General features: G+C 33.6%; 1 protein-coding gene across 1 annotated transcript; it reads right to left on the bottom strand.

Moving 5' to 3' along the window:
* Positions 1-199: 199 nt before the first annotated feature.
* On the bottom strand, positions 200-16,382 carry LOC131624484 (DNA (cytosine-5)-methyltransferase CMT2-like). Its single transcript, XM_058895427.1, has 22 exons — positions 15,927-16,382; positions 13,795-14,178; positions 13,537-13,571; positions 13,318-13,420; positions 12,476-12,580; positions 12,273-12,392; positions 12,021-12,114; positions 11,389-11,591; positions 11,215-11,280; positions 10,887-11,129; positions 9,528-9,586; positions 9,358-9,424; positions 8,941-9,270; positions 3,769-3,837; positions 3,599-3,685; positions 3,306-3,393; positions 2,743-2,861; positions 2,563-2,667; positions 1,854-1,897; positions 1,695-1,764; positions 1,521-1,624; positions 200-1,250 (listed from the first exon to the last, which is right to left on the bottom strand). Exons 1-22 carry the CDS (start codon positions 16,167-16,169, stop codon positions 620-622), a joined length of 3,369 nt encoding a protein of 1,122 aa, XP_058751410.1. The 5' UTR covers positions 16,170-16,382; the 3' UTR covers positions 200-619.
* Between the last annotated feature and the right edge of the window lie 347 nt (positions 16,383-16,729).

Here is a 16,729-nt window from a genome sequence, read left to right on the forward strand (position 1 = left end):
TCATCAGAAGTAAAAATGGAAGGGTGACATATATAATTATAATTTGGGGGGTTAATTTTTCCTAGTATGAGTATGTTTAAAAGTTAAGTGGAAAGTTGAAAAACCATATATTAATATCAGCTAATGGTTTTCTCATGATTGTGATTGCTAACTTTACGATATAAAATGAATCATATATCTAAAAGAACTGAATCCCAAATCAAAGCAACGAATGTTATTTCTATCCACCTAAATTAGATGGAAAACTATCTTTTTTTCTCTTCACATTAAATCTCTCATACAAGCTTACAGGCTTGAAATGAGGCATGGAAATAATTTGCTTACAACGGATATTCAAGTACTTATTGGATTTTTTTTTTAACTAGTACTTAGATATGATATTACATCTTAAATAAGTTACATAGTAGCACAAGAGTTGTACAAATAAATGAGATTACACGTTCAAATTAAATGGAGTAGCTGAAACTTGTCTATGAGATTGAAAAAATTGCTCAGCAAGAAAGTCAAAACGTCAACTCCACTTGTCATGAGACCAACAGGAATAAATAGGATGAATGTTACACTAGTTGGTGTCTCCGGCATTTTTTTAATCAAAAAAGGTTTTGGTAGCATTTTCTGACTAAAAAATGGCGGTGTCACCTGCATTTTCTGACTGAAAAATGGAGGTCTTTGCAGCATTTTCTGAATCAAAAATGGTGTCTGTAGCATTTCCTGAATCAAAATTGGTGTCGGCTGCATTTTCTAACTCAAACATGGTGGTGTCTGCAGCATTTTCTGACTCAAAAATGGTGTTGGCAGCATTTTCTGACTCAAACATGGTGGTGTCTGCAGCATTTTCTGACTCAAAAATGGTGGAGTCACCTGCATTTTCTGACTCAAGAACGGTGTTGGCAGCATTTTCTGACTCAAAAATGGTGTTGGCAGCATTTTCTGACTCAAAAATGGTGTTGGCAGCATTTTCTGACTCAAAAATGGTGGTAGCAATTTTGGTGTGGGTAGCATTTTTTGAATCAAGTGTGGTATTGGCAGCATTTTCTGACTCAACTCCGGTGGTTACGTCTGCATTTTCTGACTCAAAAATTGAGTCGCCAATATGATTACTTGATAATTGAAGATAATTGGAAAGAGAGAATTTGGATGGGAGGGTCATATGATGCTCATTACTGACAAGCTTCCTATGTGCAATTCCTAGCGCATATCCTAAAGCTCGTGAAACAGGAACAGCAACTGCATTTCCAATTTGACGGTACCTGTAAATAATATCATAAGAAAAATGTAAGGACACTACACTCAGTATCTTGCTATATTATCACAATGTTTTACAAGGGAATTTTGACTGTAGGTCTTTCTAAAATCAGTTTCTATTTCTGTCCCTTGTTTTTTTCACTATCTACAAAACAGATTTCAAATGCAGAGTTGTGACTACGGTGGACCAAAAGGGATCAAAATTTGGTAAGATTTAGGAAAGAAAAGCATATTTAAATTAAACCTAGTTTATATTCATTAAATAATGGTCTTACCTAGCTTTCACAGACCCATAAAATCTATAATAATCCTGAAATCCTTGCAACCGGGCAAATTCTCGTATAGTGAGGATTCGATCCTGCTCTGGATGTAGTACTATCTGCAAGAGTTTGAATATATAAGAAACCAATTTTGTAATTTCGGCAACAAATTAGAGACTGTGATAAGACCTGGTTATGACAACTTGGGGAGGTTAGTGCAGTAGGAACAGTCTCATCCCACCACAATCGTCCAAATGGCCTACATAAACGTCCAAATTAAGATCAAAAGTAATCAAATGCAAAGCAAGAAAAATAACCAGATAGACTACTGAACTGAAAAAAAATTACCTCTTGGACCTCCCCTGCTCAAAAGTGAAGCAATAATCCGGGACCTGAGACCAAACAGTAAAGTCGGTAAAGATTAACTAACTTAGTACCGTTTGAATCTAAATGCATAACCTCTCATTTAAAACACTGGATATTCAACTGCATATAGAGACCAGGAACATCTAATAACATCTTATTTTTCTATACATATGGCAGGCGATACAGCTTACAAGTTTGCTTCGATTGAACTGCTTGAGAGGCTAACAACCCCTAGCCATATGTATTTATAATGAAAAGATTACGATCAAGATCCCTTAGTTATAGCGATAAGAATGAGAGCCTATATCTATCAAATCAAATAGGAATAAAGAATGTAAATCTTGACAGTACCTAAATAGAAGTATATGATCATTATTATTAATAAAAGTTAATGAAAACATTAATTATAAATTTTTAATAAAAATATTACACAATTTCCAATAAAAAATTTCTACACAATTTCCAGCACCTCAGTCTGCCATGGCTACTATTAGACAATAATAGTTGAGATCCCGTGTCAATTAGAGAGATATGGCCAAAGTAATCCTTATAAGTTATAACTCTCGGGCAGTTTTTACCACAGAGGTTGACTATATGGACTTATGTGACTTCTAGCCCAAACTTTAAGAATATTCATTTATTATGTCATGATAACTAATATCTAAGGAAAAAGCAATATATAAAGATTTACCAATGGCTTTCCAGATGGTAGCAATGGCCTTTTATCTACTGGATGTGGCTTAACCACATTGTCAGCTCCAACAACTATGCCGGGAAGATTACGGAAATTCGCTCCCTGCAGTAATATTAAATTAAAGGTTGTTCAAGGAATGGCACAAGTGCAATACATGAAATTGATCCAGAATACAACCTTCTGTTTGGGTATTTGACAAATACGTTGGTAGTCATCTTCAGACATAAATTGAGGTCGGTGATCATATAATAAATGATTTTGCTCTGTTGTTCCATTTAATGTGGATCCAGTCATCTCTACTCAAAATGAATAACAAGTGAACAAGATGAGCCAATGCTTGATCCATATATTTATTGCTAAAATACATAAACAATAAAAAGGGAACTGCGTACAGCATATGTAAACTAAGTGGACTATGATGAAAACAAAGGAACACCAACCATTAAGATAAATTCCACAAAGGCTTAATAAATTGAATCTAGAAAAAAAAAAAAATAGGTGCATTAATTTTAATTTTGAAATGACAAAAGAATGCAGAATCAACTATCATGGAAAATTGTTACATTTAATATGAAATTGACATATGGGACACATCCATGGCAACCAGTTTGTCTAGGAGTTTCTTTTTTCCTATATATACAAATGTGAAAGATAGACAGCGATTGGAGACACAACCACTTATAACAATGTAGATAAGCAAACTATGTTTAATGAATACTAAATAAATTAGGCACTATTACCATACTTAGTTGACCGTATATATCTTTGAAATTCTGTTTCTGGAGGATTTTCGTAAGGCATTTCGTCCCGAGTTTCGAAGTTTGTGACCTACAATATTGAGTTAAGTTAAAGTTATGTTAAAACCAGTAAACATAAAGGAAAAGGCTTCTCTATCGGTACGATTGTGTAAAATGTAAGAATTTACCACACCAGAATTTAATCAATATAACATTAGTACTTCACTATAAAAACCAAGGTCAATTAAGAGAAGCCTTGTCCAAACATAAAAAGTCAAGCAAAAGCAAGTCGTTACAGGAGGAAGATCGGAGATGGCATCTTGAATAACAAGAGCTTTCTCTAATTCTCGTTTATGGTCCTCATCATAAGCAACAGTATTACGCTGCAAACAAAAGCCAAAAGCTAGTGAAAAATAGAAAGAACTCCAGATCGAATTATTTTACAAAAAAGAGTAAGGATTGATACCTCATACTCAGGTGGAGGCCAGTATCTAACAATAACATCATGTGTTGGCAATGGAAATTGGGGTAGGACCTGGAAAAAAATGACAAACCATAGAAAAGTAAAATAATTATTTTTAGATCAATGAAACTTAAGAAATTTACTTCATACAAGAATTTGATGTGCTTAATACAAGTCATTATATTAATGTTATGTAAAATTGACGTGTTTCTTAACAAAATGCAGAAAAATTACTACATTCAAGAATCTGATGTGATGAATAAAAAGAATTAGATCAGTGAGTAAAATTGATCTAATGAAAAAGAACTTCATTTGCTAATGAAAAAGTGCCCTTGGCAGAAAATGATTGGAAAATATTCAATGAAAGACAAATTTTCAGTTGAAAGGAACCCATCAAAACTTCATGTTTGGGCTGCATTTCATTTACATTGTCAGTCTGCAAGTTTGGTTGTTTATTTCTGAAGATTTGCCCTAGAGGATAGTTTTATGTCATTATATTAATACAAGTCATTATATTAATGTTATGTAAAATTGATGTGTTTCTTAATAAAATGCAGAAAAATTACTACATTCAAGAATCTGATGTGATGAATAAAAAGAATTAGATCAGTGAGTAAAATTGATATGCTAATAAAAAAGTGCCCTTGGCAGAAAATTATTGGAAAATATTCAATGAAAGACAAATTTTCAGTTGAAAGGAACCCATCAAAACTTCATGTCTGGGCTGCATTTCATTTACATTGTCAGTCTGCAAGTTTGGTTGTTTATTTCTGAAGATTTGCCCTAGAGGATAGTATTATGTCCGTTGAATCATAGTAAAATTCATCCTCAAGATCTTCTACTTTCTGAAAACAGATATGCTCCTGATATATTTCTATATAGACATGTGTGTAGTAAGCAAATGAGAGATCTATCCTCTGCCTATGTTGTGCTTGCTTATCTTATGTAGCTTGTCCTAAGTCCCAAAAAAGACAAGGAACTGTGTCGGATTGTCAATAGCCAACGTAAAACATTATCAAATCCTTATTAAGTGGATAGAAGATGTCATTTTGTTAATCCTATGTTGTCAATCGTAAGCAATATGTTGTATGACTTGCACATCTCAAGTACATCACATCTTTGTAAGAACAACTACATTAATGCATTGATAAACATGAATTCTCATACTTTTGAGAAAGAATTTGGTAAAGAAAGTAATTGTTATGTAACTTAGAAGTCTACAAAAGTAATTGACACTAAACTTGCTTTTAAACTTGAAATATTTGCACAATTGAAATCAATGGAAATTGGTGGGCAGGAGAGTTTACTGTCACGTGCCTATATGAGAGCAAACTTGTGGTAGATAGAAAATATGATATCATAAATGGGATAAACATGATAGTAGATTAGATTTGGTAGAATAACATAGTGGATCTTAGATGGGTCAGAGATGATCACAACATTAAAGTTTTTGGAGAAATGAGAAACCCTTGATACATGTTTTTTACAAAACATGTTTTAGTGAAAATATAATAGAAAGAGAGAATGGTTGAACTTTCATTTCAGTTGTAACTGATTTTCAATTGTGAAAAGTTAGTTACATCAGGTATCACAACTTGTTTATATACTACAAGTTGTGACCTGTAGTAGCCTGTAACTACTGAATACAAACTGCCAGGTGTCAGTAACATACTGACTGGCTCTAATGCTTAAGCTAATACTCTAATACCCCCCCCCCCCCACAAACTCATGGGGAGCTAGCAACCCTGAGTTTGTGTCTGAATTCCAGGAACCTTGTTGAAGGAAGAGGTTTGGTGAGAGTATCAGCCACTTGATCAACACCAGGAATGTGAGCAACAGCAATGGTTTTGGCTATGACCTTCTCTCTGACAAAGAAGAGGTCAATCTCCATATGCTTGGTACGAGAATGTAAAATAGGGTTATGAGCAAGCAGAACAGCTGATTGATTGTCACAAAGAACAAGAGGCTGTTGAATAGCAATGCCAAGCTCAGTGAACAATGTTTGAAGCCAGAGCAGGTCTGCAGTGGCTTGAGCCAAACTCCTATACTCTGCTTCAGTGCTGGACCTTGCCACTACAGGCTGCTTCTTGGACCACCAAGAGATTAGGTTGGGACCAAAGTAGATAGCAGCACCAGATGTGCTCCTCCTATCATCTGGATCAGATGCCCAGTCAGCATCACAAAACACCTTGACAGGAGGTGGTTGGCTGGAGGTCAGAGGAGACAGATGAAGGCCATGAGACTGTGTGCCCTTGAGGTAACGAAGAATGCGTTTGACTGCAACCCAATGGGTCTCTAGAGGGTGAGACATGAACTGGCAGACTTTGTTCACAGAGAAAGCAATGTCTGGCCTAGTAATGGTGGCATATTGTAAAGCCCCAACTACTGACCTGTACATGAAAGGGTCAGAGAGGGCAGCAGAGCCAGTCTTGGTGAGTTTGCAAGAGGATTGCATGGGGGAGCTGACAGGACTGCAGTCAGACATTTTGGTCCTGTGCAAAAGATCCCTAATGTACTTGGACTGTGTGAGCAGCATGGAGCCATTAGAGGTAGCCTTAACTTCTATGCCCAAGAAATAATCAAGATCACCAAGATGCTTAAGAGAGAAGGCAGTGTTGAGCTTGGAGATAATCTGTTGCAACAGCTTTGAGTCACTTCCAGTGATGATTATATCATCAACATACACTAGGAGATAAATGACATGGCCATTGGAGGAGTATATAAAAAGTGAGGGATCACATTTGCTAGGAGTGAAATGAAGAAGAACAAGAGCCTGTTGTAATCTCTCAAACCATTGCCTAGGAGCTTGCTTCAGACCATAGAGGGCCTTCTGAAGTTTGCAAACCAGTGTGGGATCAGAGGAAACAAAACCAGGGGGCTGTTCCATGTATACCTCCTCAGTGAGCAATCCATTAAGGAAAGCATTGTTGACATCCAACTGTTGGATGGACCAATGTCTGGAGAGAGCTATAGTAAGAATGATTCTGATGGTAATAGGCTTAACCACAGGGGAAAAAGTCTCATTGTAATCAAACCCCTGCTGTTGGTGGAAGCCCTTGGCAACAAGCCTGGCCTTGTACCTATTAACAGAGCCATCAGGATTTTCCTTAACACGGAAAACCCATTTGCAGCCAATAGATTGTCTGTTAGGAGGGAGAGGAACAAGGGACCAGGTTTGATTCTTGCATAAGGCATCAAACTCAGCTTGCATAGCAGCTTTCCACTTGGCATCTGTAAGAGCCTGCTTGACAGACTTTGGCTCAGAGTGAGCTAGCAGCAAAGAAGGATGTAGTCTAGGCTGAGTGAAGCCAGCTTTGGCTCTAGTAGTCATAGAATGATTGTTGATAGGAATGTGAGCAACAGGGATGGCATTGAGAGGTACACTGGGAGAAGAAGAAGTAGAGCTAGGAGAAGTAGAGAGGTTTGAGGAAGAAGAAGCAGTAGGAGACAAGGAAGGGTCAGAACTGACAGGAGCAGGTGAAGGGGCTGACACAGGACTTGAGATAGGGACAGCTGTAAGAGGAGTAGGCATAGGTAGAGGAGTAGATGGAGAAGAAGATGAAGTAGGTAAAAGAGAGTGTAGAGAAGAGATACTAGAGGCTTTTAGAAAAGAGTTGGAATGAGAAGTGGCTGATTTTGAAAACAGCTCTAGAAAGGGAAACCTAGACTCATTGAAGAGGACATCCTTGGATATGTACATTCTTCCAGAGGGAGATAGACACTTGTAAAACCCTTGTGGGAAGTGGAATAACCCAAGAAACATTCATGAGACCTAAACTCAAGTTTGTGGGCATTATAAGGTCTCAATAGAGGGAAGCAAGCACAACCAAAAGCCTTTAAAAATTTGTAGTCAGGAGCAGTTTTGAACAGAAGAGTTATAGAAAGAGAGAATGGTTGAACTTTCATTTCAGTTGTAACTGATTTTCAATTGTGAAAAGTTAGTTACATCAGGTATCACAACTTGTTTATATACTACAAGTTGTGACCTGTAGTAGCCTGTAACTAGTGAATACAAACTGCCAGGTGTCAGTAACATACTGACTGGCTCTAATGCTTAAGCTAATACTCTAATAAAATAGAAGGTAGTAAACAAGAGTGGTGGTAGTGAACCTTGGAATAATATAGGTTCCATTTAACAATAAATAAGTAAAGTGGAATATATGAAATGCAAATTTATCCAGGTACAAACTATAATTGTGATAGTTCTTTGATATTTATGAGAGTGATTGATAGAACGATAAACTAAATATTATTGATAGAGTAATTCTACAGTAACTACCAGCAGGAGCAGTTACAGAACAAAAGGAAATTACAACTGCAGCAATAGGAATAATAAACTAATAAGTAGCATAATTTTCTAGGAATTAGAGAGTCCGGTCTCTCCCGAGCTAATTCACATAAAACAACCGAATCTTCTCAGTTTCCTACCCTTATTCTATTTAAAATATGCAATTAACTTAAAGTGGGCCCTATTAATTGGGTCTGCACCTAGCATATTGTCTTGGAGGTTATAGATACAACATGTCACATAGTTTAGATATCTTGGATACAAAAACAAAGAAATAGTAGAAGTTCAAATTCTTAATTAAGCTACACAAAAAAATAGTAGAAGTTCAAATTCTTAATTAAGCTACACAAAAAAATAGTAGAAGTTCAAAAATATAATTCAAGCAAATGATGAATATTCTAGTGTTACTTCTGATAGAAAGGAACAATTAAAGTTAAAAGGAAAAAAATGTGAATGGTAGACTAAGAATGTAGTATGGTACTGATTATTAGACTGTAAAAGGAAGTGAGAACTGAGAAGTTATGACAATATTGTCTTGGTTGAGTGGCACCATGCATCAGGAACTAGTGTATTTAACAAGAAAAAAATGACATTTATTGATGACAAGACAGTAGAATCATGCATTGCATCATTTGATATGTAGCTTACCCCCAACCACTGGAAAAATACTTTGGTTACTATTCCTGAGGTACAACCATGAATGTTAGAAATGGAAGTAGCTAATGCATATGTTTAATGTATTAATGGAAAGAGACACCTGTGTTCCCTTAAAGTCGGGTCAATTAACATAGGCATAGGCTTTAAAATATAATTTTAAAAGAGAGGGATGTGTTAGTTTTCAATTCCATATTCATCAAATTTACTAAATATCAAATTATAAAACACACCTCATCAGGATGAGCCCCCCACATGAAAACGCGCAATCGAAATTGTGGAAGACCATAACACCCAGCTGCAACAATTCCCAATCTTGCTTGGTAATTCATATGTACCAAACGGCCTAAAGCATATCTTCCGAGTGAACCCTTGTCAAATCTTAATATGTCAACCACATTCTCCATTAAAACATACTTAGGCTTTAAATATTTCACTATATCCATGAAAACTACTATCTGATGATTTCTTTCATCATCCAGTGGTGATTCCGTGTTTCTATAGCGATTATAGCCACTAATTCCTTGACATGGAGGACCTCCACAAACAACACCAACTTCACCCTGAAATGATTTTAAGCAACAATTCTAATTAAAATGCAAAAGCCCTCGAGATTTTTTCAAATTTAGACCATAAAAAATAATACTTACAGGAAGAGGCAAGAGTTTTGATTGTATCCCCTCTCTCACAAAATCCTGAATGATTTGCTTACAGTTGCTGCATAAACAAATAATAATAATAATTAATAATAATAATAATAAGTATGGAAGCACTAAAAATACTTAAAATTATCAATCATTGGAAAAATCAAGTTATATACCGTAAGTTTTCAATTGGTTCCCATGTATCTTCACTTTCATCATAACCTTTCCAGTTCACCTACAAAAGAAATTCATGAATATTTTCAGAGATTTCAATATGGAAACATATGAGTAGAAGATTAGACATTTAACTTGTTAAAAGTATTGTATAACTTTAGAACTTGATTATTCCAATGAAAGGATGCTCCTTTTATAGGAAAGAGTACATAAAGACACTCAATAATAAAACACAATAAATATAAAATCAAACAGTGTCAACAAAACTGATAATTTTTAGCCATTAGATGTATTGGACTAGTGATGTAGACTAGTAGAGTCTGCAGCACTAATGTTAAAGTTTATTGAACATTAACAAAATCTGATTGGTCGCTAAGGACAATGTTATCTTAAAATTTGCAAAACTAAGCAGAATTGAGTTTGGAAAAGGTTTGATTTTAGATATGCAAACATTTTCTATTCCATCACCGTTATTGACTGAAAAATAGGAGTAAAAAAAACACGTGTCTCCTTTCATTCGTATATATAACTAAAGAAAATTCAATTAAAAATGAGATTTATTCATAAATAAGATGCGAAGTTATTTTGATTAAAAAAATAATGCAAAGGGTTTGGGCTTTAGATTTAATAGTGTAAAGGTCTTCAATCGTAGTGCTCACCAAACAATTCAGAAGCCGCTTTTCTCATTTGCATCATTTTTTAATGAGGTAAAATTGTTCTCATGCGTATTTTGTGTAGTCTTTGAAGTGAATTTTGATAGAAACAGGTACCAAACAATAAATTTTTATACTAATTATTACAATGAGTTTCCAAGAAATTCAAGAGTCTTGGTTCTCTCCCTTCCAAGAATTTGAGAGCTTGGTCTCTCCCTCCCAAATATAATTGCTTCTAATAATAATAATTGTTACTCTAATAATACTAATGGCTGCTCTTAGATTTTGTAACAGCTACAGACAACTTTTAGAATGGCTGTTCTTAAGCCTGTAACCGCTACTTTACAGAATAATCAGCCAAATTCAACCCACGTTTCTAGTAATTCTTAAGGTCCAACAAAATTTTAACACTGCCATTGTTTAAATCTCACTTGATTTTTTTTCTGTTTCTCTTTAACAAAGCCTTTTTTAAATTTGCATGCCTCTTTATAACCCACAGTTGTCAACATCTAATTAGAAAATTGTATAATCAAAAAATGTATCGGAACTTGAAACAATGGCAAATACTAGTCACTTGAAGGTGACATGAATATCACCATATCAAAAAACAAGTAAGCAACTATATATATCTGCATAGATATTTCAAGAAAAATAAAGTTTTGTCTGGAAGGAAAAAAGCCAAAAATTGACAGAAATTAGATTTATTACCTTCAAATATAGACTATGTTTTCCTGTTTTACTGGGATCACCGTAGCATATATCAACTAACCTAGATACTTCAAGTTCATCATCAGAACTATCATCCGCTTGAGAATTCACTTGCTTCTTTTCTCCTGAGCTCCTTGCCCGTATTGGAGTTTTTCTTTCTATGTCACCAACATTATATCGTTTGCATAGCTTTTCCCACTCTTTCAATAGTTGCAGAAAGTCCTCTGCAGATTCATTTCTCACCTATACAATAAAATTAAATAAATATTATATGGAATCAGAAAATTTATCATCCAAAAAATTGTAGAAGAAGATAGTCAGCACTTACGTGCGTATCTGGGTGGTTTAGTTTCAAGCTATTAGTTGCAGAGTTATCACTATCAACAGCCCATCTCTGAGCAAAAAAGCAAACAATAGAAGATCAGAGTATAACAATGATACTCGATGTAATTTGTGAAATACAAATAATTTCAGTACAAATATGAATTTCATTTATAATTACCGCGACAAGATTAACTGATGATAGATTGGCACCTAAGCACAGTCCGGTTGACATGCCACCACAGCCAGAATAGAGATCTAGCAATGTCAGTTCTGTCCTGTGCAATTCAGGACTAGGTAGGCTCTTGGAAATAGTAGATGCCTCTGTTGAGAGACTTTCAAGCACAGCAGGTTGTGATGACTCCTTAATCTTAACAACATTATCTAAGAAATATAGACATTTTTTAGCATTAAATTTGAACAAAACAACACATATTTTATGAACTTAGTTTGAATATCTCAACTTGCAGTTTTAAATGATCACTGAAATTGCACTTTGTTGTCAATTCAACAGTTAAAGGATGCAAATGCTGACCACCTCAGAACGGGTAACAGTATATAATATGACCAGCGAATAGATGATTTTTTAGCTAAAACTCGAGATCACTACAAAAAATTAATTTTTGTGTTCATCAAACAAACATGACAACTGCAAGAAGCACACTGAACAGAATTGTTTCCTATTTCTAAACTACTTTTTTTTCTTCCTATCAAGGCACTTCTGCCTTCCAATTCCTTGTCTAGTGATAGATTAAACAAGAAAATTTTGGTAAAGAAAAGACTAAAAGCATCTTGCACTCACTCATGACATACCTGTTGGTATTTTACGGAATGTAGAGTACTCAACACAATATTCCATATCATAATAGAAGTTAGATGGTGAAACAGAAGTCACCCTCAGGCCAACCTGGAAGAAGTCATACAGAAAAAAGAACTAGCAATTATTACATACAAAGACAGAAATATAAACCTCAAAATTGACAAGGCAGCAGTACCTTGTCAGATGAAGTTGTGAGCAAATAGAAAAAAATAAGAAAGATCTTAACTGAGTCTTGTCATACATACCTTAGGTTTTATGTATCTAACATTCACTTTCTCTATTATGGAATCTATTAAGTTATCATTCATTATTGATGAATAGAACAAACGCCTCTTGTCATGATAATCACCTGCATCTTTGACAACCTGTGAAAAAATCAGATGCAATAATTAGAATGACATATATTTCAACATAACTAAATAAATATCAGCACATACTTGGTACTCACTGTATCTTGAATTCTGTAAAACCATTGGACCCGGAAATATTTTTTCCTATCAGTAGTTTGAAAAAACTCAACAATCTTGCCAATATGTTTTTGTTCTTCTTCACCCTGTAAGAATCACATAGAATATAAGTATAACTAGCTCTCATTGTGTTCATAGAATCACGAGATTTCGTGGTACACAGATGTCACTGATATCCATATATTACTCTGCTGGCTCTTCATAGGAGGACAGTAGAGAGATTAATATGACAAGCCGTACTCACAGGCAAGTTTTAAGGATATACTCGTACACCTTTAATAATAAAGTCAATGAACATAAACATATAGCAGTATGCTGGGAGGAATTTAATTAGAAAACAAAAGAAAAATGCATAGCAACCCCTGATATCTATTTACTTTGTTTTGAACTGATCACGCCATGAAATTTTGAATCCAGAACCTTCCGAAAATTCAAATAGTGTAATAGAACCGTTCATCTATCAGATAGTTAAATCACTTGCACATGATTAACACTAGACGTGAGAATTGATAGTGAGTCTACACCATTTTAAAAATAAATATGAAAAATTAAAAAAGAAAAGATGTATTATTTTTAGAAGAGACATATAAATATATATATATATATATATATATATATATATATATATATATATATATATATATATATATATATATATTATAAAAAAGTTGATGACACTAACTAATCCAAACTTAAATAAATTAGTAATTACGGTCATTATAGCTGCACTACTAAGTTAAAGTACACAGTAAATCTATAACAAGTTTTGCTTAGGTGACAAGCAAACAGATAAAATACCATGTTTTCTGAAGTATGCACTTACTTCTATAGATGCACAATCACCAATATTGAAAATGCAGTTCCCAATTTTAGCTTGGGCATAATGGCATTTAACATTTATAATAGTCTCGTCTTCTTCATCCTCACTATGATATCAGCCATGTCAAAAAGAATAAATACAGTAAGAAATTTAGAACACTTATCATCTGAGAAAGAGAGTTAAAATCGCCAAAGTTGAATTTATGAATAAGTCAGTACTTACTTTATTTTGAACACTCTGTCTTTACATTGCTTGTCCTGCAATTTTCAACAGAAAAATCAGATAAAAAGAAAATGGAATACAATGTGTTTGAATCAATAGAAACTAACAGACCTTTTCATTTCTTAAAATGAAGAATGCAGATATTGACCAACTACTTATGGGAAATGAAAATGGTTAATATTTTTCTTCCTTTTTTGGATACAGCATAATGTAGTTATAATAACATGAAAAGCATACTAAATGAATCAGGCCAACAACCTTCAATTCATAACGCCATCCCCATCTTTCGCGAGCTTCATCATCAGGTATAGGATCGCCAATGAATGAAGAAATGCTTTTCTCACCCATACTTCCATTTGCAAATGAAGCTGATGAGTTAAATTTCTTTTTTGGTGGTTTTCCTTGTAGCTTCTTAGACAAAGCGAAATAATCAGAATTTGTTTGGCCATTTTCAACCCAGGTTGAGGATGTCATTTCCTCAAGAGACAGTGCTGAGCAGTTGATATCATCAACTTCAGGGGAATGCTGTTCCTCTGATGAATTAGGCAATTCAATGGAAGAAGAAATCACTTTTCTAGTTTTCTTCTTCTGGTGAACTACTGGCATGTCCTCATTCCCGTTTGAAGACCTACATCTTCGAAGCTGCATGACTCAAGAATCAGAATACAGAATCTTTTATCATTGGATAACAAGAAAAGTAATATCAAAGGTTTCAGGTATGTCAACAATGCGCACATTGTGCCAATGTGTTGTTACATATAATACTAGTAGAGAATACCAGATAACAAAAATGAAAGTAGTTTAGGTAGAGGACATAGGAACTAAAGTAACAACACATTAAGAATCAAATACACTTAAATAACCACAACAACAAAAATAATTAAAAGAACAATTGTACATCGCTTGGGAAAACAACTTAATTAACCACTTATGCATGGATTATTTCTATAATCAAAGAAGAAATGTGATTAAATTGTCATTTTATAAATAATACATTTTTCGTTTAGTTAAACTAGCTTAGTTGATAGCTCTAGGGACCTCCGGTCCGATTGCATGAACGTACGTTCAAACCCGCGACACTCAAATTATTCACGTTTAAGGGATTAAAGATGTTTCACAAGTTATTTACATGAATTCTATCAAAAGCTATATAGCGAATGTGCTTGTGAAAACAAGATTATTTTATCAAAATGAGAGAGAAGCAGGCAGAAATTGCTGAATTGGTTTACAATAACACAACCCAAGAGTAAATATTGATATGCTTTGGGATTGAAATAAACTTTTTAAATTTATTTTATATAACTTTTGAATTGAAAATATTATCAGTTAAATAAACAGCATAAAATTCAAGTAATAGAAATAAGCTTGATATTTGTTTATAGTATTTATATTTTATTTTAGGATATATACTATATATTTTTAATATCCATTAATTTTTTTGACAAGTAAACATCCATTAATTAATAAATTAAAAAATGATATAATTTAATAACTGTGCACTATTAACGTGATGAAATTTTACGCACATATTGAATCACATCATAATGATGCAATATGATTATGAAGCCTTATAATAGTATTTTTAAAAAGAACGTTTATAATATATAAAGGAAATAATTGTTATGCACAAAAAAAGTTTTTTTGACCATCCGTAAATATTACTTTAAATAAAATAAATATTACGTAAAAATAAAATTCAAATATGATTTAAAATATGACGTCACTATGGATAATAAATAAATCCTTTTATTAAAAAATACGGAAACCAAACTGATAAAAAAAAAAACGTTCATAAGTTTAGAAAAAATGCTTGTAATAGCAAAAAAAAAAAAAAATTGAAGAACAAAATTAGAGTTTTTTTAAAGTTTAACTATACAATTAACAAAGAATTTTCTATATCAATAAAACAATTTTATAGACTTATCCAATTAAATCTCTCTATAACTTAATTTGTACTAACATTTCCAAAAATATATTATACACAAAAAAGTTTGTTACCATCCGTAAATATTACTTTAAATAAAATCAATATTTACTTTAAAATATGACGTCACTATGGATACCAAATAAATCCTTTTATAAAAAAAAAACACCGAAACCAAACTGATAAAAAAAAGTTAATATAATAATAAGTATAAAAACACGCTTGTAATAAAAAATTGTTTTTTATTTCCGAAGAACAAAATTAGTTTTTTAGAGTTGAACTATACAATTAACAAAGAAATTTCCACAAAATAAAGATTTAATTGGATATTTCTTAAATTAAAAAAATCAAGATTATCCTAAAAACATAAAATTATCCACAAAATAAAGATTATTATGACGCAGAAAAGAAAAACACTAAAACCAAGAAAGAACTAAAAGAAAAGAGAGAATTACGAGTGACGAACCTTCACATCACGAGAAGAAGAGTCAGTTTCGTCAGATTCACCGGAAAATCTCGGCGAGCGTCGTCGATTCTCCTCCGACAATCTCACCTCAGAAACCCTACCTTTCCTCCGCGAAGATCCTCCTGAAGAACCTGCATTGCGACCATTCGCATCGGCGGGATTCGGTTTCGGCGGAGGAGATCGCATGGAGTCGTCATCTGCATGCTCTACCGGGAGCACCTTCGGCGGCGATCCCTCCGTCATTTGGAGGTTAACGACGGAGAGGCAGTGAATTGAATTGAGTTAGGTTAAAGTTTGGAAGGGTTTTGGTTTTGAAGATCTAAATCTCGAAAATGTTAGAGTCAGGGTTTTGCTTTTTTTGTGTTGACCGTTTAAGAGTGAGTTGGTTAATGTGTTGGAAAATGTAAATCGTGTGAGTGAGGTGAGAAAAGGAAATACACCAATAGTGTGTATGTGGTGGAATTTAGTTTCACTGCGAATCTAATCTAATCTAACAGCACACGGTAACCCAAAAATGTACTTTCACTTTAGTGACAACTCAAAATCCTCTTTTACCAATTTATTTTAACATTTTACACAAATTAAAATTTTATACAATTGTTTTTACTAATGTATTCGTTTATTATTAATTAATATAATGTAGAGTGGGAAAATTTGTTTATTTTACACAAATTAGAAGTAAAGTAGGAACAAATTGAAAAAACTAAAAATATTATTCATTTTAGAACATTTTAAATTGTTTATAAATAGATTACTCATTCTAAATTGAGAGTGTTATATTACATATTTTAGGTTGTATACGA

The sequence above is a fragment of the Vicia villosa genome, unplaced genomic scaffold (genome assembly GCF_029867415.1).
Source record: "Vicia villosa cultivar HV-30 ecotype Madison, WI unplaced genomic scaffold, Vvil1.0 ctg.000131F_1_1_1, whole genome shotgun sequence".
Taxonomy (NCBI): domain Eukaryota; kingdom Viridiplantae; phylum Streptophyta; class Magnoliopsida; order Fabales; family Fabaceae; genus Vicia; species Vicia villosa.